Consider the following 25,619-nt stretch of genomic DNA (forward strand, 5'->3'; position numbering starts at 1 on the left):
CACTGCGCAGGCGCGATGCGACCCGCCGCCGGGCAGCGGGAACGAGAGGGGGAGGTGTGACGGGACATGGCGGCTGTGGGGCGGGAGGGAGAGGCTGAAGGGACCAAGTGATCTCCTAAATCATCACGTAATTTATAGTGTCACTTCAGGAACTGCATGGTGTGGCAGCTCTGAGAGCACATCCCTGTACTGTGGCACTCAAGGTAGGCATAGAAGTTAGACTGAACTTATAATCTACGTTGATATCCATTTGTCAAGTTGGAATTGATCAGAACCTCTGGTTATTGCCACCAAAATATAGTCTCAATTCCTTTATATATATATATGTACACACACATATATGTGTGTGTATTCTGATAGGGTTATGCATATGCAATCTAAACTCTAGACCGACTTCTTCCTTCATTACCTCACACAAACCAGCAGGGTTCAGTCTAGGAGCTGTAACATCGTAGCAGTTACAAGCTGTAATGTCACTAACAAATCCAGCCTCTTCTGCTATTTATACTAATAGTTGGGGTCATGTGAAATTACTGACCTGCAGGCGGGATCACAACCAGAACGAACTTGAGACTCTGAATGCTCAGAAACATTAGTTTCTTCCAAGACACTTCTAAAATGTCTGCCTGACCATGAAAAAATGACAAGGATTCCCACATTTCCCTCTTTAGCACAAGCAGATGTGAGAAAATCATTACTTCAGACCCTTCCAGGACTTTCTGTTCTAAATCACAGATTATACATTTGTTTAATTGCCTGGAAAACCTGAGGTAGAAGGAGGAAGGAGTGGGTTTGCCCTGGTTTTGCTCCTTTCGCTTGTATACATGAAGGCAGAGAGGTTTATTCCTGAAGAAAACTAAGGGAAAGGTCGTGTTCACATGGGTTTTGTCGCTCTGGAAGTGCGTAGCACCTTCCCTGAATGAGGAATTTTGCTAATTCCCAACAGCGCTGTAGGAATTTCCATAATGGATTTCCATCAGCAAAAATGTCTCTGGAAATCCTGCGGCTGTATTAGCGGCACTGACGGACAGGTTTGACTACATGCTTGAGTCTTTCAGCAAGGGGCGTATGATTTGTCAGTCCTGATGTTTCTGTAAGTAAACAAGCTGAAATGCATACATATTTAAATGCAATAATGGGTTCTCAGTTGTTTGTAAGAACTTATATAGACTCTGTATGTGCTCTCCACATGCAACAGTCAATCTTCCCACTAACTTTGGAGCCCAGTGACTGATTTCCATTACATTTCATGAGGGTCAGCAGCAGAAGCTAGTACCATATGGAAGGTTTTGAGGACTTACTGGCTAAAAAGAGAATAAGAGACCTTACAGACTCTCTGTCCTTGAGAAAGCTAATGAGTTTTCTCTTTTCCAGCCATCAGAGAATTCAAGTGGAGCAGGCTGGGAAGGAAATAGGGAGCTTCCCTTGCTTTCACATGCAAATCACCTGTAGAGAACAGGACAGGTTAAGGCCCCACTAATCTGCAAGCGGTTGCTTGTGGCTGGACTGCAACATGGATGTGGACTTCCAATGAATTCAGACCAAGTATGGTTTCAACAATTAGCTTAGGGAAGAAAATGTTGCAAGACTAATTACCTGATTTCCAACAGAGGCGTGTAGTTGTTTTCATTGACTGAAAACACATATTACCAGGTGCAGTGGTCCTAGCACAGGTGGTTCACTTGACAACAAGTGTATAAGGGATAACTTGTGGAAACGGTGAAATGAAAATGGATATTTCATCACCATTGGATATTTCTACCCTGGTAATAGTTTCAAGATCTGAAGAAGAGAAGCAGTTATCTGTAGTCTTTCCCTCACTCTTACACATGCAGTGCTTCAGAAGACGCATACAGGTAGGAAAGTGTCTTGGTATTTTACCGTTCCAAGGACAATCAAACAGCAAAGATGCCGGTTAAACATTAGGGTTAGAAATGATCTGAATGAGCAGTAACTTCCTGGTACAGAGCTTGAATGGACCCTTTTTTATACCCTAGTATTGTGGAATGAAAGAGTTAGACCACTAAGCTATACCTTCTCAGACCAGACCTGTGATTTCATCTCAGACATGGACCGTGGTGTAGAATGGCTTTTTGCTTACAAATCTAGTAGGGGATTTTATTCGTTGGTGTTTTTTCTTTCCCTATTAATTCTTCCTTCTGCATGTGTTCAAATGACACCTGCTCTTCAATAATTTCTCATCCATTCTAGATGTTATGAGAACTACCAAAGGGATATTAAGTTGTCTACCAGTTGTTTCATTGTAGAATGCTAAGGAAACACAATTTCAAGCATTTAATTGAAAACAAATTGCTCAAATGGCTATGTAGGAAAACGAGGCACTTCCACGAATTGTTCCAAAAGAGCGTCTGTCTTTGCAAGAAACAAAATAATACCATTTCTGTTTACAAATTATTTGTCCTTTTAAATTCCAAATGTTCTGAACCACTCCCAAGAAAAACTGGAGACAAATCAACATGGGTACAAAGGGTGATTTCTTCTGCAGGACAGTGAATTAAAAATAATAATCATCTAGAGATATAAGTAATTTTTAACTCTAAAAAAACCCAAAAGAGGCTTCTCAGAAGATTGTTGCTCTGATCCAATGTCTTCTTTCATCCTCAGCTTGCTTTATTCATGTGATTTCCTATTAACATTAAGGAAACTAGCAGGCTTCCCACATGAAAGCAATTGCAGTCAGTTGCTATGCAGACACTGATAGGGTAATATATGATAAAGTGATACTGAAACTTGGAATACTAATCCCAGCTCTGAAGGATTCCTTGTTTTCTGTTATTTGCTTGAGTTTCTTTTGAGGTTACAAGCCCTCTGGGGCAGAGACCTCTCTGCACAGTGCTCAGGTGTAGGCTAGGTGTCTAGCTCGTGCTCCACAGACAAGGATGAAATGAAGTAGAAGCATAACAGTCTTCAGACAGGGGATTTATCTGTGCACTATGTCCTTGTATGGTGCGTGCTGTCCCAGAGCTCTGGGTCCCATAACCACAGAAATAATAAATCCTAAGGGATATCTCACAAATTGAGAATAAAGCGAGAAACAAAGTTAAAAACAACGTGACCCTTTTTCTTAGTTCTTTTTACAATAGCTTGCTGCTAGTCCATGAAACTTGTTAACCCAAGATACTGCCAAGCCCCAGTGCAGAGAGGCAAAGTAGGGAAGAAATTGGTTATGGGAGAGCATAGCTTACAAGGGGAATGAAATGAAACAGATTCTCCCTTGTCTAAGAACAGCCCAGCAGAAAAGACACCAGTTTCAAGGAAGGAAAAAGAGTGACTTGATGGTAGCCAGTACTTTTCATGCTCCAAGAAAAAGTTCTGCAACTTGTACATTGAGTCGCTGATGTACGTTACAAGGGATCTGTGATATGTTCTAAAAGCGTTTTATCTTATCTTGCATAAAGTTTGTGCTAGCGTATCTGATTTTGACTCAGGGCAACGCAGGCAAAAACACAAATACAGGCATCTGCTGGCACCAAGTCAGATAACTAGCATCTGTGCAATAAGTGTGACGTGCTACAGATACCTCAGATTTACATTCATTTTAAGCACACCTGATCAGAGTATGAGCAGTGGCTGTTTATCCAGACAGGCACCATTTGATCTGCACTACTGCAGATCCAGTCAGGCTCTTGGCTACCCAGAAATCCCAGACACGGGGCCAAATTCCTGTTTTTCAGTTTGAACAAAATTTAGGGGGTGAGAGCAAAAAAAGGACACGAGTGGAAAGAATTAAGATATGCAAGTGACTACTCAGCATTTTATTACAGAAAGGATTGCTCTTCCGTGAAGTGCCACATCACTGCTTGTCCCCAGGAGCCTCTCCATCTCCTGAGATATGGCATGAAGGAAATGGAAAGGGCAGAACAGAGCAGTGTTGAGCAGAGCGTATGCTCAATGAACAGCATGATAGCATCCTTCCCAGCTCTGCTCTTCGCATTTCTCTCTCCTGTGCTACTCTATGCCCTGTGTCAGTGCTCTACAGATTGAAAACAGCCCCATAAAACTTCATACATTGCTGAGAATGCATGCAAAGTTGAGAAGGTACCTTAGTGAGGGGAAGAGGATAAACTTCTAAGAACTGCCAGTCCAATGATTATGAAATGTCACGTTTTTTTTCAGCCTCTGCTTAATGGCCTTGTATCCATGGCTCATCATTTATATACATGGCTCCTTATTTATAGCAGAAATGACCAAAGGTTTGCTAAGTGCTATCTAGACCATAGGAAGAGAACCATGGCTCCTCAGAGGAATTCATCAATTTTGAAGTTCCCAACCTACAAGTTTGCAGATGTCATTGCACGTGACTTACGGTCTTACCGACTCAATCAAGTAACATTACACACGACAATCCCAGGAAACTCAGTACATCCACTTGGGCATAAATATCTACAAAATCAAGATCCAGTTGTTCTGCAAACTCATATAATTTGTTATAATTGATCTATAATTTGTTCTGTCTGAGCCATTGCCTCATATCTGTTGTGATAACATTCTCAATTATTTTTGAATGAAAACAAGCTGGTTTAGGTTTTGCTTCTAAATGCTTCCAAATACTTTGCTTCCAAATGCTTCTCCCTGCTTCTCTTTTTAGGCATCATCCTGACATCTGTCCTCTGGAAAGTATAATATTCTCAGCCTGAAATGCTAAATCTTGTAGCTGTAAGGTTTTATGATGATATTTATCCATTAAGCACCACACCCTCATTTAAAGAAAGTTTTCACAAGCTCTTCAGAATCATAGGGAAAGTTCAATTTTCAGTTTAAAGTCTCATATATTTGCTATTTGTATGTATGGAGCTTTGCACTGTCTTCTGAGAGTCTGTAATAACATATCATCTGCAATTGCAAGATACAATAAAATAACCTAGAAGTGATGTTTTGGCTGTTCTTGCTGCCTTAGCTTTTGGTTGTTCTAGAACTTACAACAAGGGATTTCAGCCTGTATGTTGTGTGAGCAACAGGGATTAAACACAGTTAAAATTTCCTTATAGTGACACTTCAAAGAGAAGCGTTAGTCGCATAAATCTGGATGCTCCAGTTCCAGCAAGGGCAGGAGCCATATATGCCTATGTAGGTCAGCTACTTCCAACAGTTGCAATCAGCCTTCTGCCTACAGAATGCTTAGAGCTTGCACTGCTGCACTGCAGGTTACATGGCTCCTGTCAGGAGGATGTGGGAGCATTGTGGAACTTCATTCACCATTTGTAAAATCCATGTCCTATAAACTACTGTGAATTTCATTCTGCAGGCTCGAATCAGTCTTGATGCCAACAGCCATTTCATCGCAATGTAAGACTGTTTTTATATTTACACATAGTGTGTTGTCTCATTATGTTTTCTTGAGTGTTTTTTGGACTGCTCATCCAACTACTCATGAACCAAGTATGCCAGGTATTTTTTTCTTTTCAGTTTGCTGACACAGACACTGTTCCTGCTGAGCATCACATGATTGTAAACCAGCACTTCATTTTCCTGTAAGGATTAGAAAAGTCTTCTGGTGAAGGAGAACTTCCTGACCTCCATCCAGGATCTAGGGGCAGTGCAAACCATCACTGAAAGTGGTATTTCATCCACTTATTTCAGTTTTAGCTTCTTTCGTCACTGCTGTGTAAACTCAAAGTGCTTTGCAACGATTGTTTGTTTTAATGAGAGTCTGTGGCAAGTCATGGACTTCCTGCAAGATTTCAGGGTCTTAGGACATAAGAGGCCCCAGGACAAGTATCATAAAGGGTCCGTAGGTACCATATTACATGTCAGTCTCCATTCCCAAACACCTGCACCATCAGGCAGCCTATGACTGCACATAGCATAATTCCCAATTCAAACACTCCCACCACCTTACCATGTGCTCCATCAACAAGAAGTTGGCCTTTCTCAGTCACCAGCATCTAAAGTATTTATTTGACATCTGCAGTGGGATTGGCACTCAAATAATCATCCTATGGTATCAGAAGGGGAACAGGGTAGCCATGGACATCAGGGATTTGTGTCTCATTCTTCCATGGAAGGTTGTGGTTTTCTCCTAGCACTGCAGAGCAGTGGATATAATGGCAAGGATGTCCTTGCATGTCAGCTGCATGATAATGCCATCTTAGGCTTAAACAGAGGTGCTTGTGCATGCAGCTACCTAACCAGATGTCAAAGCAATGAGTAATAAGGAGAGCCAGCAAGTTACTAATCAGCTATTAATTGCACGCCTCAGTAATTAGCTTCTACTGAAAACCAGTTTTCCACAGGCCACAATTTTGAGGTGAAAATAAGAGGCTGAGTTAAAAGACAAGCACATAAACATGCTGTGGTTAACCGTGTCAGTCAGTAGATGGCTGTATTGCTTCTAGCCATCTTCAGGGAAGAAATTCCACTTCCATAGCCAGGAAAAAGGGCCTTTTCCCAGAGATTTAAGGAGCCACCAACGATGCATGCAGACACCTGCACTTTGTTGTTTGAAGATGGTTTAACTTGCACAGGATATTGTTCCTCCATTACTTTTATCTAATTACTTGTGAGCTGCACAAAGCCTTTTTAATGTTCTGATTGAGCAGTCTATGTGTTGTTGCTGTTCTATACGCCCTACCTGAAGTAATTATGATCTGCTCTTGACATTCCACAGCAGCAGGTTGTGAAATCACAAACTGGCCCTTATGGAGGAACTGGGTGTTTCAACTGCTTGAAAATAGGCTGCAAAGTTCTTCAGCTGTGTTGTGGGTTCAGATCTGGTCCATGTTCATAGGCACCCTCCTGGATCCTGCTTTTCACCTGCTGGCTTATTGATACAACATGTGAGTGGTTTCCTAGCAGTTTAAATGCACAGCCGGTCCTCACATCACCAGAAGTACAATTGTTTCATTGATCAGTCCCAGCACTGAGAGCGAATAGCACAGAGTTCTAGCTATTTTTTCCTTCCAAAAAAGCAGCCGCACCAAATTGGAATTGCAGGAGATTGCCAGGGCAGCAGGAGGAAGCTTGCAGTGTTAGGCTGTCTCTATTCTGCAGATAAAAACAGCATTTTATTTACCAAGAAAGTCTATTCATGAGTTTCCTCATGCATTAAATGACCACACAAAAAAGTTTCCTCTCTGCCCCCCCAAAAAATGTAAGGCAGCATAATGCCAGAAGAGCTCAGTGGTAGAAGAATTTTCAGCAGGCACAAGGAGATTGGATTTGCCACAATTGAAAGAAAGGGAAAAAAAGATACAAGTTTATTCTTTGGCAACTGTGAGCAACAGCAGATGTAAAAAGCTTAAGAATAAAGGAAGCAAACAATTGCAGATGCAGGTGGATTTCCATTCAGAGGGCGGAGGCATTATTGGAGTTATTGAGGTACTGTCGTGGCTCAATGGAAAGCAACATGGAAGATGAACCCACGGTCTTCTGGAGGTACTGGTAGCACTGCTATACATCTCAATAGCCCATAGAGCAATGGAGCTGCCAAATGTCACACATTTTATTGAGGCTAGCGGGGACCTTCTCAGCTGGCCTGGCTCTTAGCTGAGTTCTCAGGCACTCAGGCGGTGGGAAAATGCGTCAGGCTTTTGGCTTGCAGTGCTGTCCTGGGGCTGTGAGGCTCCCCGTGGCTCTGTTCTCTAGGCAGGGAATCCAGTCCTGCCTGTAATGCATTATGCCCAGAAGCAGTGGACCTGATCCAGGCCAAAGGAACCGGTATAAAGGTCCCCTACCCAAGGTCTGCAGGCAGTGACATCAGGAACCTCTCTGACATTTTGCTTCACAGGTCAAATAGCTTTTACCTGTAGGAAGTGCACAATTCAGAGCATCCACTGCTGTCTTGAGAATGTGACTGAAATCACCTTCATACTCAGGGCCAGTGCCTCTCTGCTTCCCTGCCAATGGTTCTGTCAGCCTCAGCACCCATATCCCCTCATCAGTCCTCTTGTTAATGCCTGGCAGCACCCAGCCCAGAGGCTCTCCAGCACAGCACTGTCCTGCTCCACTGCTCTGACGATGACTCTTCCTAATGCGTCCTGCTCGCTAATGTGAAAGTTGTTTGCAGGCATGCGTGTGAGTGCAGCAGTTATTTGCATAAAGGAGCATACAGGGAGGGGAGCACATTTTGGAAATGCTTTTTCAGTTCCAGACTGGGCCAATGTGGAAAAGTATAACACTAACAAAAGCAAAAGAAACGTAGCAAATGAGGCACATCAAACATTTCAGCTCATGGAAAACGCCTTCAGTCAAGGAGTGACTGCACAACATGTGGAAGTGAATGGCGGAGGTTTGGAACAAGGGAGATTAATGTTACCACACTGAAGAGCAAAAATCTGCAAACAGATTGTAATAGCAATTTTACCTGCAGAATACCACCTTACACAGCTATGAGAACATGGAGAGTTAAAAATTCACAGAGTTCAAGTTAAAAATGAGAGGTCAAGAGAGATATTTAACCTTCCGTGGACTGTATGCATGAAAAGCTTATGTTAGACAGTAACCAGCTTTACAGTGATCTGACTCGGTTTTTTTTCTGTTTAAAACATTCTGAAACTTCTATGGAGACTTATGTGATGCCACCTATATATAATGACCTAGATTCTAAAAACAGTTGGGAAGCAGACGTCTGGAAATCTGCTGTGAATTTTAACGTTTTCCATACAAAGATCGAGTGTTAACCTGCAGTTTATTTTCCTCTTAGGAAAGACTGAAATGCTTTTAGGACTTCTCAGCTATATAATGAGGATCATCTTGTTTGGGGGTAACACGGAGTAACAACAGGGTCACGCTTTCTCTGTCAGATTCCCGTCTCAAAGGATATCCAGGTAAGCACAACTTTAAAGTCATTAATGCCTGACAACTGTATAGTTGTCTGTATGGCATTATCTTCTCTGTTTTATTTGCATACTGGTGTCAGTGTCACCAAGTCCACTGGCACCATTAGTGTCTGCTGGCTGAGTTATCACAGTGACCAACAAATTAAGTGGCAAAGAGAATGAATTACTTTGCCAAGAGGAAGCAGTCAAAATAAAGCAGACATGATGATTAGGATCAAACGCTCTGAAGGTTGGCTTCCCCTCTCCTTGGATTAAAAGGCTTCAGTCGGCAGGTTTGTCTTCCCAGCTCTATTCCCTGGAACTCATTCAACCATCCAAAGTGTGGACTATGTGAAGTGGCATTTCTAGAGTTCAGCAGGCAGGCTGCCAAAAGAATCTCTTCTACTCCCACTTTAACATCAATTTCTATGAGTTGGGGCAACCAAATGAAGCAGTCATATCAAAGGGAATTCCTAGCAGAAAGTATTTGGGGAGAAAAGAGAAAAGAAACACAAGGAAATTGAAATGTTTCCTTTTGAATTTTCAATAGGAAAATTATCCCAGAGCCTCAGAGCCTCACAGGTCAGCAGAACAATAAGGAGTAAACCTTAAAGAAATAAACAATCTAGTATGGGGGGAAGAAAAGGGAAATCTGTAAAAATAAAGCGAGTTACGGGGTAATTAGGGAGATAAATAATACTGAATTCCAAAAAACCATTTCAGATGACAGCAAAGGGACACAAATATGTTTCTAATGGAAGCAAACCAAAGATAACTAAAAAATTGGTCCATGGGAGTGTAATTGGCTCGATTGTCACAGCTATTTAAAGAAGAGCTTTGAGATTATGAAAACAGTTGTGTGATACTACTACAAAGGCTCATTAAAATCAAACAGGCATTTCTGCAGGCTGCTAATGAGAGTTTCCAAGGAAAAAGTTTGATTCTCCAATTAATCCTTAAAAACCCTGTCTGTAGAGCTTTTGGAAACCAGTGTATACATGCATCAGAGGGAAGTGGAATTTACTATCTGCACTCTTCTCCCACTGTTTCACTGAAACCTTTGTAAATCTCAGCCCTGTGGTGAAATCACTGCTCCTTCTCATTCCTGCAAAGCTCTCAAGTGCAATCCCTGTTACACAAACAAGCGCAACATCAGACACAACAATTATGTCTTGAGAAATATCAGACTAGGTCAGGACAAATGAAGACCAGAAAAGGTAAAACATTATAAATATGTGTCATCCATGTTTGCAGACGTCGAGGAACAATCTGTGTGATAGCAGGAATCTTGAATATAGTCAAGACGAATCTTGAAGTGATTGCTGTTGTGCAGAATTATCCACCAGCAGGCCCATGCTTTGAATCAGAACATACCGAATGCTCGTTCAGATGCATCTTTGCAAAAATGAAGCCTAGTGCTGTGAATTCTACAGCTTCAGCTTCTCAGAAGAGCATGCTTTGAACCGCTGCCCATAAATATTTGGCGGTTACTCTTGCAACACTTTGTATTTCCTGGCAGCAGTCTCCTTAGTATAGTCTGGTGTTCTTCCAGTCTGTTCAAGTCCAGCATCAGAGGGGACTTCCACTTGATTTATTGCGGCCTCATGGCAGAACACCCTTTTTTTTTTGGATGAGGTATGCATCAAGGGCATTGAGTGGTCAGTGGAAGGAACAGGTGGGAAAAGAAAAAGCTGCAGCAGTGCAGAGGACACACAAAGCCTGAGCAGAAGGCAAGCAGAAGCTGGGGACAGACAGAAAACCAGTGGTGCCAGACCTGAAGCTCTAACATCACCTGAGTAACAGCCAGTAATTTTCACTTAGCAGTGCTTTGTTATAACTGCGACAGATAAGTTTTCCCAAAGCTTCTCATCCATTAATACACTTTTGCAGAGGAGAATTTGCAACTGATAGGAACCAAACTTTTTTAGTGAATATTGTAGTTTCCAAAAATAATAGTTATTATTGTATATTGCATCATTGTTTAATAATAACTCAAGTGATAAAAAAACCCTAACCACAACACCTTCCAGAAGAATAAAGACTGGACCATCTTGTAGTTTACAAAGTCATCTTCCCAACAATTTATAGTTCATTCACTCCACAAACGTGACAAGAGTCAATCTCCACAAGCTAAACGAACAACATCCTCTGTGAGCATGTCAGCCCCCAGCCATCTGCAGCAGGCCTGAGAAAACAGGCGATGGTAGAACCCAGAAGGTCAATGAACTGATGCTTTCTGACCAGCACTTGTTTGGAGATGAGGGAAAAGCAAGGACCTCCAGGCTGTGAGCTTTCTGAGCTATATCTCCAGCTGCACACCCAGTAACTGTCCTAATGTGATTCAGGGCTATGCTAAGTCTTCGGTTTTTCACACACATTTGATATTTCCTAATTATAATTCTACACAGTGACAGGCAGATTGAAATTCCTATGATCCCTGTCGTAGTTGCTTTGCAGTCTTCCTTTATCTGCACAAACATTTCCTGTTCTGCTTTCTCATCCTCCCCCAGTGCCTATAATGGCTTCCTATTACACTTTTTTTTTTACCATTTCTTTCACTTGAGTCCAAATTGTTTTTCACTGGTGACAGCTCTGCCTGCGATATTTCATGCTTTAGAAATACATCATGGCTTCTCACCAAGTGGAGAGGTTTTCTGTGAGCTACAAATGTTTTAGGGGGAAAAAAAAAGAAGTGTATTTTGATGCTTAAATTTCTTGGCTGCATCTGAATTTGAGCAGACCTCAAGTGCATATAGGTCATTTTTTTCTTGTGGTGGCACCACTTGCTTCTGCATACACATAACATAGTGCTCTTCTTGCACAGCAAGTCCTCTCAAAATTACAATTAACTTTCTTTTATCATTGCTTTTTCCCTAAACAACTATCTGTGGATCATGTGCTATCATTTCAGCTCTCTTGCAAGAACTGTTCTGCACGTACAAGTTGTAAATCCTAACCTTTTGTAGTGTGCACATACAACTCATTTTTACAGCTGTGTAGGTTATTATACGTACGTACAACACCCTTGGTGTGCTTTGGATACCACGTAGGTACTGTCATAGTCAGGGCTTCATACTTCACTGCTATCATGGTTTGCACAGCACAGTATAGAAGGCCAGGCATAGAAATTCAGCTGGAGTAGTAAGCACACCATGGAGCTTACAGCCTGACTGAGAAAGTTACAGACCACACAGCGAGAACCATATAGTGACAGCCTGAAAGTGAGGTTGTTACAGTTAGAGTCAAGCCAAAAAAAGAAAAAAGAGGAGTGTTAGATGGGAAAGTCTTTGTTGTAGGGAATAGGAGAGGCAATGTGTCCTGAAGGCCTGGGGAACAAGCCCAAGTGATGTTTGTCTGTCCACATGCTTATTGCTGTGCTTCAGCCCAGCAGCATGTCTTCAGTAGCTGCTACATTCAGCCAACCCTGCTCCTTCTCTATAGTGTCCTTCATTCATATTAGTCACTTTTACAGCCTTTGCTTTGCATTATCTTGCACTGTAGCCATAAAATTTATGGATATTCTCCAGCTGCTATCACTGGCCCCATCCTCTTTGCCAGGTCTCACAGTCTTCTTTTTTTTACTGTGCCTTCCATCTCACATGTCATAATCATGTGCAATTAATCTGCAGCATGTTTGGCTGCCAGTTACCTAAACTTTGCCTATGCTATAGCAAAATGGATTCTTCCAGTAACACTAAGGAGTGTATTGGGCTCTCTTTTGTGTTCTGCACTACAGAAATCTAGAAGCCTGGTCCTTTTTAACCTCTCAGAAGACCCTTTGTAAATTGATCATCCCCAGATGAGAGAGCAGAGGGAATATGGCCACCCTATTGCCCCTTTGTAGCATTTAGTGCATCGCTGAGAGGAGTCTGTAGTAAACATGGCTTTGTCCAGCTCTGAGAACTGTATCTCTGGAAGGTGTCTATAGCTTTTCTCTTTGGAGTAGTTATTGGATATATTGCAGTTAAAGTAGGGAATGCAGGTGGTAATTTTGCAGACAATATCTCACTGCTTCTGCTGAAGGAAGGCTGAAGTAAACAATATGCATTTTGCAATGTTTTTTTCTGAGCAAGCAATGAGATCTGCTTCTGTTTTATTTTTTATTTTTTTTCCTATTTCTTTGCCAGATGAATTTCTGTAGCAAATGCATGTTCTTCATATACATTCCCCTTAACTCATCTGAGTTTCATTTCTGCTGTGAGCGTTACATCACTGTCTCTCTGCAAGTATCCCTGGAGTGCTTGGGAAGGACATTCGGTCATCAGTGGGGCTGAACTCTGTCCCGTGGAAAGTGGCAGAGAGAAAGATCGCTGTTCTGGGTAAGAGCAGCTACTGCATGTGGAGTCTAAGCTGCAGAGAAATGTATTCTGACACGTTCTCATTTGTCTTTGCACAACTGCACAGCGGTCTGGGTAATGCATCTGAGCAGCCTTCTGGTCAGTCTAAAGAGTAGAGTATTCCTCTCTTCCCATGTAGAAATAAAGAACTGCAGGGATGAATTCCACCATCCAAGAAGCAGGCTGGATAAGATGGAAGTTGTGTCAGATGGCTTCAAGGGTGCCTAAGACCACTCAGCATTAAGTACTACTCGACTGCTGATGCTCTTGATAATTGTCTCATATGTAATCCCTGTTTAGCAACTGAGGGGAAAGTCGTGATTTCCTAAAAGGGCTGTACCATCTGTCAGTGCTACTCAGCTCTTTTTTCAAACTTCTTTTGAGTTATTTTTTTTCTCTCTTTCTGACATTCACCATTCCCAGGCTGGGCTATAGCCTGGTGAGTGTGCTGTTCAGTACCAATTATGACATACATTGAGCTGTTTCTCTTAAAATCTGAAGTGTCTCAGCAAATGAAATGCCACTGACACAAATACTGACAACCAGCTTTCCATGTGGGGATGTGAAGCAAGGCAGATAACCATTATGGTCCTTTCAGGTATTTCTGCAGGGAGTTCAGACTGTTTTCATCTTCAGAACGACCCCACTGATCCCAGAGAGCTTCTGTGTAAAAGCAGCAATATCTTGAATTCCTTTGTGTCAAAAGCTGGTGATAAACCTCAGACTTTTGCCAGAGATAAGAGGATCATATTTCATACAACTGACATGCTAAACCCACCCAAACCAAAGCACAGCAGGATACAGAATGAAGACTGCAGTAATGCAAACTCCTGAAGAAAAAAAAACCAAAGAAGTTAGTATGGCAAACAGCAAGAAACTAAACAAACACAGTCAAACACAACCCATCAAGGAAGCAAATGCACCGAGTATGATGAGAAAGGAAAAGTCAGATTAGGGCCATCTCCACTCATGGGAACACATGAGGAGAGGAAGCAACTGCAAGCTGCACACTTTCCTCCAGATAGAAAGGCTTGATTTTCAGAAGTACTTTTTAGGACAGAATTTTCTGCTTCCCACAAGGAATAAGATCATTTTTCAAAGCTTAGCCTTACCAGGAAGTCAGGATGAATACTGGAATGTAGTTTAACATTGTACCCTCTGAGGAAATGGTTATCCCCACTAACAGGGGGTAATTAGAAAGAAAGATGATGTTGCCTGTGGAACTTACTTAGAAACTTATCTCTGGCATTTTATAGTGTGTTGGTATCAATAAAGCAGAATGGAATTGGTGTTGGTGGTTCATGTGTGTGCGTGTGCACACCTCAGCCATGCAGACCCTGAGGCAAGAGTCAGGAAGATCAGAGGAGGAAACTGGCCTCATCCTTTCAGCATCCTTCCTTCAGCTACTCATAGATGTGAATGAGTTCCCCTTGAACTGCTGCTTCTACAGGCTGAACAGGCCCAGATCTCTCAGCCTTTCCTCATAAGAGAGATGCTCCCGCCCCTTCATAATCTTCATGGCCCTACATTGGACTCTTTCTAATATGTCTGTATCTTTTTTCTGCTGGAGGGGTCAGAAATGGGTCCAGCACTCCAGGTGTGACCTCACCAGAACGAAGGCAGCAATAACATATTCTGAGCTCAAGAAGGTCTCTCATATTTCTCTCCAATACAGGGAACAACCACAGTTTTTAAGGATGTATCATTTTAAAAATAATGAGTAATGAGATATATACCTTGTTCCCTTTCTTCCAGAAGGAAGATATTTAGAATAGAGCACTGACAAAGCCTATAATTCCGCACCACTTTCTTCTATGATTTTCACAGCCAGAGTAGCAATGGGAAAGTGACGCAGGTCAGCAATGGAGCAAAAAGCTGAATGTCAATTAGTGAGAAAAAGTAAATAAATCAGTGGCTGTACTATTACCAAGAGGATCAGAGGCTTGCTCTTCCTGTCTGCAGCCAGCTCTCACAGCAGCTGAACCAGGGCAACTGCCAGCGTAGGCGAAGCAAAGCGAAATGAAGTTCAAGACCTGTTGCCAAGGGGTGGAAAGGTTTAAAAACAACAAACGCCTCATCTTGACAATGTAAAATCTGCAAAGACTAGAACAGAAAGGGCCAATTACTACCTTATGTTCCAGTTCTAATCTGAAATTATAGGATGGATTTCTAATGAGGGGGAACACTGCTGGAGGCAGCTGTGGTGGATGGAGGGGTACACTGCTGCAATTACAGATCTTTGTGCATTGGTGACAGAAGTTCCAAAACTACAAGAGGAAACGCCTTTGTAATATTTGTTTTTGCAGAATCAAATAACACCCTCAATTTGCAGTGGAATGGAAACACTCAAGTATGTGAGTGTTCAAAGCAGATTGCGGCACTACCTGGCATGTGATAGGAGCTGAGCTAAGAAGGTGGAGGTGAGCCAATGTACTGGACCAGGGCTACATGAGTGGTGGTTGGCCAGAGCAAATAGAGCAGTGGCAACTCGGGGGAAAAAAAAAGACAGAGCAGATAGAGACAAAATCCTAGGCAGGACATCTGATAAAGTACAGTCAGAACAGACTCCTATCTTCCTTTCAAGAACATTGCTAGCAGCGAGGGTGCTGAATGCTTAATTATTATACAGTGCATGTTTCTAGAATGACCAAGAAAATGATTTTGGATGCAACAGGCTTTGTTTTATTATTATTATTTGACTTTGTGAGATATACAGTCAGAGACGGTGGCTTAAAACATGTGGTCTGCAGACTCCTAGAGATCCAGAGGACTTCCTAGGCCATCAGAGTGGGTAACCTTGGAACAAACCATCATCTTGTCCTTATCCAAGGGTCTGCATCTCTCCTGCAAAGCTTATAGGGCCCTATAAGGGGAGAAGGCTTGAAAAAACACTGCCTCTATGCTATTACTGTTACATGAAAGGAAAGGGATGGTGTTTTTCCAATTAACACTTCCATGGATGTACTATGACTCAACTCCGCTGCATGACTATTTTTTCAGAGTAATTTTGCTGTATTCAGATCAAGAAGTGGCCATGCAATGAACAACAGTTGCATGATTTGTATTCTTCTCATAGTTTAATGTGGCATAAGACTTTATTGACTATTCTTTTATTTGTTCCCCGAGGTACTTCTTAATTGACAATATTACAATATATGAGTACTTCATGGACATTAATTAGTCTATGTAAATCTCTGAGGTGAGCAGATGAGAAATGAAGAGAAAGATACATTAATTATTTGCATCCAATTTGGGATATTAAAATCTGATTTTTGCAAACACTTCATACTATATTTTTTTGCATATACTAAAAGCACAGCCCCCATTGCCTTTGGTTATACCTCTGAGCACCTGTCTTTTTCAAGTCAGGAATCACATTGATCACCGAGGAAATGAGGAACATCCAGGTACCTTCACACAAATTTTGTCTTATGAGGAAGGAGTTCTGGAGGGGCAGGACTGACTCTAAAGCAGCATTCACACCCCAGGAGCAATTTATGTGCACCACTGTTCCACCTTCTCCTCACCCTCAGTTGTAAGTCCAGTACTTTGTATATAGCCAGTCCTCACATCTGCTCCTTAAACTTCCCACACATTCCTAATCTGGCACAGCAAATCCTTGGCCCTAGAAAATCCAAGATAAGTGCATTGCAGACATCAGATGCCAACACAGACACAACTCATTGCTTGGACCATTGCCGTTATCCTCTCCCTGGATCAGCAGCACTGCCTGTGGCCTTTCTCCCTTCCTCCTGTACCACCTCGGTTCAGATCTAAGTGTGAAGCACAGCCTGCCACAGAGCATTTAACAACTATACCAAGAAATAAAAGAATCTTGCATTTGGACTGGACATGCTCAAATCATCAAGGAGGTTAGCTGCTAATACTTTAAAGGTTTCTGCTGAGCATGTGTGAGCTGTAAGCTTTGAAAGGCCTCTGTCTTAGCTAACCCTGGCTGAATTTGCTCAAGGACCATAAAAGACTGTGCTCTTTCAGAAAGCCCACTTCCTCCTCCACACCTCCTGATACCAAATGCCAAATACTCATTCCAGAGACCTGAGTGAAATGCATTTTGCTTTTTTCCTGTATCTGAAAAGCACCATCACCCATACATGTGTGTGTTTGTGATGTGGCAAGTGCAGCTGAGCACCTCTGAACAGCCCAGTTCCAGAAGCTGAACTCTGAAAAATCTACAACTGGCTGGAAACAGGGCTTTATGATGAAATGTGTAGATAGCTTTAATAGCACTTGGAGCCATCAGCCTCACCTGCAATCAACAATCAGATTTGGAGAGACCTATACCAAAACAAAAGGTGTTGTGGTGAAGCCTACCAGGTTTTGTTCTCCACATTGGAAGTGTGGCAGATACAGCCAGACAGCACTGTAATCTGGGAACCAGATATCTGGGAGAGAAATTACAGCCACACCAACACCTAGCTCTCATCTGAGTCTATGCATTTATTTATTTATTCATTTATTATTGTCTTTGAGCTCTTTAGCTGGCTAATTACGAAGCCTGAATCAGCAGCTTGCCCAACTAGGGCAACTACTCCATCTGTACCTGTGACCCTTGGAAAGATCTCCCAGTGAGAACTCGAGTTATTAAGCAGCAAGCCCCTCGCAAACCTCTTGGCTTTGTTCATTTAGCTGACCATGTAAATGCATGCTGTGTTCTACTACAGAGCGCTTTCTCAGTTTCCTATTTTAAGATGAATTAAGGGGGGTAAAAAAAAATATCTATAAACCTTGACATCACATTTTGCAAAGGAAGCAAATGCGCTCCTCCCTAGACTCAAAATGAATGGCCTTTTAAGGTGACTGCTGAATTAAATTCCTGAATGATGAAATCAACATGTATGAAAAAGTGCTTGTTTCCGAAAAAGAAAAAAGCTGCAGGAAAAAAAAAAAAAAAAAGGAAAAATAAAAAGCTCGGTAGTGTGATGGCAGGGTTGAGAGCTGAATAGGAGCTGTTTACAGTGACTCAATAAAGATACTTTACTCAGCTCTGGTAGTAATGCAGCTTCACAGGCTGAAGGGAAATGGGGATATACATATTCTGAGCCCGCTAAGCTTCTCTAATGTAAGACATGTGCATTTAGTTGAAGTCCTGAAATACCTCACTAAGAAGAAGCATGATGGAAACCCCAAGCACATCTTTCTGTTTATCATACGTTACATATTTCTGACATTCTTTATGCAGTAGAGTACGCAGCTGACATAAGTCTTTAGATATATAACATGTCTGTAAGGTATGCAGCTAAACTCCGACTCTGTGAAGACCTAAAATACCCTTAAGATGGTAAAAATAATCTCATTAGAGGTACGGAGCACGTCTGGACATTCTCAGGACAGAGGCACTGCTGCAGCTCAGCCTATTGCTCTCAGAGCAGGGAGTCACGGCATATCAAACCAACATGAAACACAGAATTGTAACAAGCTCCCAGCTATCTTGACAAAAGAACCAAAGGGAATTCCAAGAAAGCTGTAAATTCCTTATAGCTCAGAAGGTCTCCAATGATTAGGTTGATTAAGTCTGCCTAAGCATTTTTCCATCATTTTCCACAAGAATATTGCAGGTAGACAAGAGCACAATAGATACAAAATCTAGTTCCAATTTCTTCTTCTCATGATTCTTGTTCCAGTGTGACTCCAAAACCTGGGTTTCCAACAGACTTTTCTCCATTTTTTACTTTTGGAACATCCCTTGTGGCTGGGTTGTTGATAACAATAGTATGTGCTTCAAGGCAGGAAAGGTATTGTTAGGTGTTGATATTTTTTCATCAACAACACATCAACCAGACTTGCTTTAAGTAAGGCTAGACCACACAGTGGTAAAATACTGATGTCTTATCTTAATTGTTTGCAGTGTAGCTACAGGCAACCTGCTATACCAGAGATAACCGAATGCTAGAGGAGGGTGGCTATTTTAGACAACTTGCATCTGCAGGAAGGAAGAGAATGTGATACCTCCGCAGGACTTCAGAGTGGTTTTCCTTTTTTAAGCTCAGTTCCTCTTCATATCAGATAATTGCAGGTAGTAAATGAATTACTTGGACAGTCTGAATGGGTAATGAAGAGGAAGCTGAGTGATGGCTTAAAGACCTTCTGCACTTTAGTCACTTCAGTAGGCTACAAGGACACAAGGTCTAGGTACCAGGATGGGCAGGGGAATGCTGCAGTCAAAGATATCTTCCATCACGTGGTCTGGGGCTAAGTCTGGTGGTTCTGCAAGGGATGTGACAGCATTTACACTCCTTTAACTTCTTCGATCTTCTTTGCTTTTTATCTACTAAAAGAGAAAACCCTGAGTTTTGAATCCTACTTACGTTTTGTCCATAGCAACCGCAACACTTCCCTCAGATTTGCTAAAAAGCACATCTTTAATTTAGAACAAGAAAGACAGACCTTCCTGCAGGTCCTCTGCTTCTGAGCTTGACTGAAATTTGGAAGCCGGCACTTTCATTACATAGGGTGTCTCTGATGGCCCTTCCAATCTTAGAGCCTTCAAACTCTGTCTTAGCAACCCACAGCTTTTGTAAGCAATCACTGGAAAAGCACTGAGGAAAAACTGTTGAGTGATGACTCACTCTATCACAGTTTGGTTGCTTTATCATTTTCTAACGCTTCTGATGGGAAGATATTTTCTATTGTGAGAGGCTTGTTTTCCTGCTCCATTAGAACAATGATCTGTAAGGATTTCCTGAGGAGTGACTTCTCCTTATAGGGTGTGAGATTTGTTGTCCTTTAGCTCCTGGAAGGCCAAGCTAATTAACCATCACCTAGTTACTTACTACCTTCCTGTTCCCTTTCGCCTTTTCAACACCCACTTGAGAGCAGAGGGGTTGTCACAGGACATGCACACTGGGAAATAGGGTGTGACTAAGGACAAACCATCATAAATCAGTAGTGGAGGGGGAAAGGTGTAGGATCAAGCTAGAGCATCCAGGGGCCATGTTCAAACGAGAGTGCTGGGCCTTGCTGGGCTCCACAGCCTGGAGTAATGCTATGGGTTCAGTTTGTTACCACTGGCCTCCAGTGTGAGCTCCAGCTGTGGGAATGGCCCCATTTGTGACAATAATTACAACAACTGACTTCTTTTGCCTCCAACCAGAAATAACTCTTGGGGCTTCTTAAGAAAGCAAAGGCACAACACGAGTCAAGGTTTATCTGCTTGGGCAGGAGGCCCAAAACCACTGCATTCTTCTCTTATTTACAGTCTTCAGTGAAGACTTCTCTCCCCTGATGACTGCAGATTTTAATATTTCTTTACAAGCACGGCTGGCTGTTTTGGGCTGCTTGCAGGCGTAGCCACACCTGTTAGGCTAGATGCTAAACAAGATAAAAAGGCATGTTTTAGGGAAAACCATCTCAGTGACTGCATGGCCAAAAGTGTTTGTTAAGATCATCCTAGGTAAGCTCACGCAGGAGTTTCAGAGATGGATTCTCTCATGAAGCCATTGACTTCTGGTTGGTTGTGAGAAGGTCTTTTAAGATGGCATTAAGCCTACAGAAACGCTTCTGATCTGATGGTATGGGTAAATATACGCTTGTATGCCTTTAGGCTGGGGGACTAGAAGATATGTCAGTCACATTACATAGTTCGCTATTGTCCCTTTCCCGGCTCCCAGGAGGCCGAGTGAAGCAGCTGTACTGCAGGGATGCCAACCCTCAGCAAAATACAGCAATTGTTTTATGAGTTTAATGCTCTTTATTTCCTAACTTATTTACCAGGGGCATGTGTGGAGCTCTGTGGAAGTCAGTTTGCTGAGGAAGAAAGCCTTAAAAACACTCCTCCATTTTAAGATGTGTTGTTTTGCATTGAATACAAGTGCTCTGTTGTAGAACATTAGAATTTCATTTAAAAAAAAAAATGAAAATGAGGAGGGGAGGAAGGACCTGGACAGGAAAACTCCAAAACACTGAAATAGCTCTTCAGCTCACACTGGGAAAAGCTAAGACAGAAACCAGGTTGGCCCATTCTCATCTCCATTTCCTAATTGATTGCATCAGCCACCAAATCATCGCAGCGAGGGTGGGGACCTCACTGCCTTGGGATCATGCAGCCTCTGCCCCAGTGGCTGCCATGCCGAAGGGCAAATGGCTTCTTCATGGCACTGTATCTCAGTGAATCTAATCTGACCTCCATGCAAAACTGCCAGCTTGGTATTTGCTAGCTCAGGTGCTGCTATCACCTCCATGTTTACAGAAAGATATCGGTAATGGCTGTGACACTGCCAGTCTCTCTACTAAGGGGAATTAATTGCAGGATTGGGGCCCCGCTATGAAGCGGATAAAAGGGATATAGAAAAGCGGCGGAGCCCAGACAGCATTAGATAAATGGTGGTGAGAAAGCCTGCGTTTATAGCACTAATGTAACTGTGCTTCCTGAAAAAAAAAAAAAAGAGAGAAAAGAACAAGAAATTCCCCAGTGTAGGCATACTTATTGTTTGCCAGAAAGCATTCTGAATTCCTCAATAATCAGTCAGGAAGCGGTAAAATCTGTCAGACAAATGACCAACATGTTATTTTTTCCAATATCGAATATATGTTTTAGGTCATTACTATTAGAGAAAAACATTTTGTGGCCAATGCAATTTATTTTTTCAGCCATGCTAAACTTGTAAGTCACACACAGTGAATGGAACCTTTGCACACACACACACACACACACACACACACAAACATGGTAAGAACTTTGTTTCAGTCCAGACCAGTACTTTGCCTTGTAGATGCATTAGCTATTAGCACTCGCTGTTCTTTCAAGAAATCACACAAGCAGAAATTCTGTTAGTGTTTTCCCATTCAAATGATCAGAAAAGTGGAATTAATTGTAATAGCTATAATATCTGTGCTGCCTGTAGACACCTGGATTTCCCATCACAAACTAATGCAAAAATACGCAAGATAATTTCTGATTTTTTTTTTAGTTACTTTGTGTTATTACTTTGGTCTAACTTCCTCTGTGGTGGAAGGCAAAGTGCTCACTTTACATCAAAATAGGTCTACTACCTTTGGAAGGCTTTTCTGAGGACCTCCTGTGAAGTTTTCCTGTTCTCACCATTGGATCTTTTTTTTCTCTGATGGGTGTAAATTAGTAGGACTTCACCTTAGTAGGACTTCACCTGGCGTTGCTGTTGGAGTTGAGTCAGCAGAGTAACACTGTGATTCTTTCCAGCTTCTTTGCTTGTAGATAAAGAGAAAGAACGCTAGCTTAATAACCTTTCCCCATTGTGCCCCAGAGGTTGGGCATCTTGCCATACACAGATGTTATCAAAAATGGAATCATTTTATAAATAAACTGTGAATTAACAGCTGTCTGGATAAATGTATGCTTTGGTCCATGACTGATGTCTTCCATTCTTTGAGAACGTTCTCTAAATAAATCGAATGTTTTCATTTTGTACTTTGTTATGATTTATCACGTTGTGGTTTATTTTAAGTCTTTGAATGCTCGCTCTTCCACTTGCTGAACTTCAGACATGGAATTAAAATCCCCTTGGCTGCACAGTCTCCTCCCCATGTTCTGAAGGAGAAGCCACGTAGCTATCACAATGGATTAAGACATCCTGCATTAAAAACCTGTGTCACTTTTGCAACCGTGTGCATTTATGCAACGAGACATCAGTAGCTAATGGGTCCATCTAAGACATTAAGTTGAATGGACACTTTTTTTTCATAGCGGTGGTAATTATGAATACTCTGAAAAAGGCTTCTTTGCCAATTGTATCCCAAGAAAATCAAACAGTGTTCTCTTGCAAAAGAAAAAAAATATTAAATAAATAAAAAAGCTTGGCAAATCTTCAGCCATCTTATTCCATTACATACCATTAAGAAAAACAGTGGCTTGTTTATTCACTGCAAGTTAAATATATGTACAGTAGATCTTTTGAAAGTCCCTAAATGCTGCTTTAGCCTGCTGTGTGTCAAAGGCATAGCCTCAAGCAAAGTGCTCTTCTAAAAGGCTACTTTTACACATATGTGCTGTGGATAACCCATAGCACTAATAGGTAAATAATCAAAGAAATGCAATGATTTTGAATTCTTTCCAATAGAATTACCACAGCTGCCTTTCCTTTCTGAATTCAGGCACAGCGGAGTTGTGGGGATATCCATCCATCTATAAGGAAAGAGTTGGTTTTGGTCAGCGTGCCTCAAAAAATCAGTATAAAACTCACAAACTTTCTACAGAACTCTTGTTTTTCTGGGAAAGAATATTAATGGTGTAGAAGTACGTTCACAATAAATACCTTTTGCTGTTACCAAACACATCAGCTTGCATTTGGTCTTTAGTTATGCCTTAAGCCATTTATTTACTGTCTAGTCATGATTCATAACTATAGATTGCTGCCAAGTGAATTCCATTGCCATGGGGATATTTGCCGACATTTTAAATAGTTGAGATAAATAAAATAAAGTAGAAACCCACCAAGAAATAAAGCGATACAAAATGGGTGATAACTATCTTGCAAACTAGAATTAAATACACTGAATTTTTGGTCCGCATTGTCAACACAGCATTAACTACCTGAGCTGCATAATAAATACACGACAAGTAGAACAATAGTACAATTCTTTCCTCTGTGAAAGTAGTCAAAACACTTGTTAAAGAAGGGTAACGTCGGGGAGTATTTGCTGCCTACATAACTGAACCCACTTTCACTAACATTCAATTTTTGCAGGAAATAAAGAACACGCTGCCATGAGTCTGTAAGGAAGTGTCATATCCAATGGATGATTTCTATTGCAGTGTCTTTGATGAAAACAAGTAATACCTGAACACGAGCATGGGCATCCTCAGTATTAGTATATACATAAAGCATGAATTAATGCAACTAGGAATTCCAGGTACGTAAAAAAGAGCAGTTTTGTTTGGCACATTGTAGAAAAGAGCTCTTGCCGTGTACTCAGTAGAGCACAAAGTTAACTATCCCAAAAGGCTATCAGTTTATAACAGTGCATGCTTCATATACACTCAGCCACAGCTTTCACAGTTCATTGGGCATTACATTAGACAGTTTGGGGGAAAAAAGAAGAAGAAGAAGAAGAATGATAGCAAAGAGTTTCTAAACATTCAGGATCAGTCCATTGTGCCAGACAGTCTGAGAAAGACGTTTAATGACCCTGTGATCCAGAAGTGGATGAAAATATTTGTTTCTTAAAACATATCTGTGATGTTATGCTAATAACCCCCACCCTGTTTTTTTCTACACAAACCCAGATTATGCCTCTCACTTTGTAATACGTACACTGAAGAAACCAATTCTGAAGCCTGCCTGCAAAAAGCACATTATTACTTCAGAAACTCTCTAACACTCAAACTTTGTCATTACAACAGTACAATAACTTTTCTTATCTGGATACCAAGGATATGTCTTAGGTTATGCTAATGGATCTACTCTGAAATCAGCTCTAGAAATATTCTTGGCTTATGCAGTGGATTCATCATCAAAAAGACTATTATCTTCCATTATGAATCTCAAACATCCAAATAACTGATTCTTTAAGAGCTCTTTTCTATTTGAAGTATTGCTTTGTCATCACAGCAGAATCACTGAGTGCTATTCTCCTTATCTAAGAGTAGTTTGGCATGATGTAATGCAGTTCATAAATATGAAAAAGTAATCTGAATCAAATTTTAGTTCTTTCCTTGATTTAAATTTCAGTTTTTATTTTTTTTTCTGCATTGTGCGCTCATAATTTAACTGATTGAACTATAATGTTTTGAATAATTACATACTATACATTTATATTTTAGCTGTCGGCTATTTTCTTAGAAAACAGTGTTGAAAGATGTTTTCTTATAACAGATTTGACTATAGGGGATAAATACACTGCAATCCTGAAAACCAACTATAACATTTCTACTGTCATCGATCCCAGCATGCTTCAGCCAGTCCCACGTGTTAACAGACAGCAATTCTTAACATGGCTCTGAACGATAGCTTTTACTTTTAGCTTGTCGATAAGAGTTTCACATTCACTTCTTATGGAAAGGGAGAAGTGAGAAGCTATACTGGATAAACTGAAGCTACATACATAGGTGCGTTCAGCTTAATTGCATGCTGCTAGATAAACTATCAGTAGAGCTCCAAAGGCAGGTACGAATAAGCCATCCTCTGGCAATAGTAAGAGACAAAGCCAAGCAGTGAACTGGAACGACTGTATTCATTGAGTCTAGCCCAAAGGCTTCAAGACCTGTTTTTAGGTTGGAAGCTAAAGAGTTCAAAAGTACACTGAATATCTGAAAAGTGACTTTCAGGGAGTGCAGGTTTGATGTTTGGATATCAAGGCATCGAGAATTCTGTTTGTACAGAGCAGATGGTCAGTAAACATGAAGGATGGTCTGACTACATGGAGCGTGTTGCATGTGTAATTGTGGTAAATCAGGTGCAGAGGTTCAAGTCCTCCCCTCTGCAGACTGCTGCACTCCCAATGGTTGTGATAAACAATTCGCTTATTCACTTCATTCAAGTGCCAAGTGCAGCCCCAGAGAGTGGAACTGGGA

The 25,619-nt window shown here is 41.4% G+C and overlaps 1 protein-coding gene and 1 long non-coding RNA gene across 16 annotated transcripts in view; one reads left to right on the plus strand and one right to left on the minus strand.

Annotated features, from left to right (window-relative positions):
- LOC107309888 (uncharacterized) lies at positions 1-24,964 on the plus strand. 7 transcript variants are annotated; one of them, XR_014942679.1, is made up of 4 exons: positions 1-203; positions 8,663-8,786; positions 23,794-23,959; positions 24,333-24,964. It is a non-coding gene; the product is annotated as an uncharacterized LOC107309888 (long non-coding RNA). The 7 variants fall into 7 exon arrangements; XR_014942677.1 differs by having other exon boundaries at positions 8,663-23,959; XR_014942678.1 differs by having other exon boundaries at positions 12,905-24,964.
- The window catches only part of LOC146761863 (uncharacterized), a 20,053-nt gene continuing 16,125 nt past the window's right edge, over positions 21,692-25,619 (minus strand). For 8 of the 9 annotated variants that reach the window (XM_085537699.1, XM_085537698.1, XM_085537692.1 and 5 more), the window contains 2 exons: positions 23,173-23,231; positions 21,692-22,297 (listed from right to left, as the gene is read on the minus strand). Coding sequence is in view for 1 of the 9 variants with exons in the window: in XM_085537700.1 (XP_085393826.1) it covers positions 22,222-22,297; positions 23,173-23,231 (135 nt within the window). In the remaining 8 variants the exon portion in view is untranslated. The remainder of the gene's footprint in view (positions 22,298-23,172; positions 23,232-25,619) is intronic. The other variant, XM_085537697.1, reaches the window with a different exon arrangement.

Source organism: Coturnix japonica, chromosome 2 (assembly GCF_054131305.1).
Source record: "Coturnix japonica strain WE chromosome 2, WE-NBRP24, whole genome shotgun sequence".
NCBI lineage: Eukaryota > Metazoa > Chordata > Aves > Galliformes > Phasianidae > Coturnix > Coturnix japonica.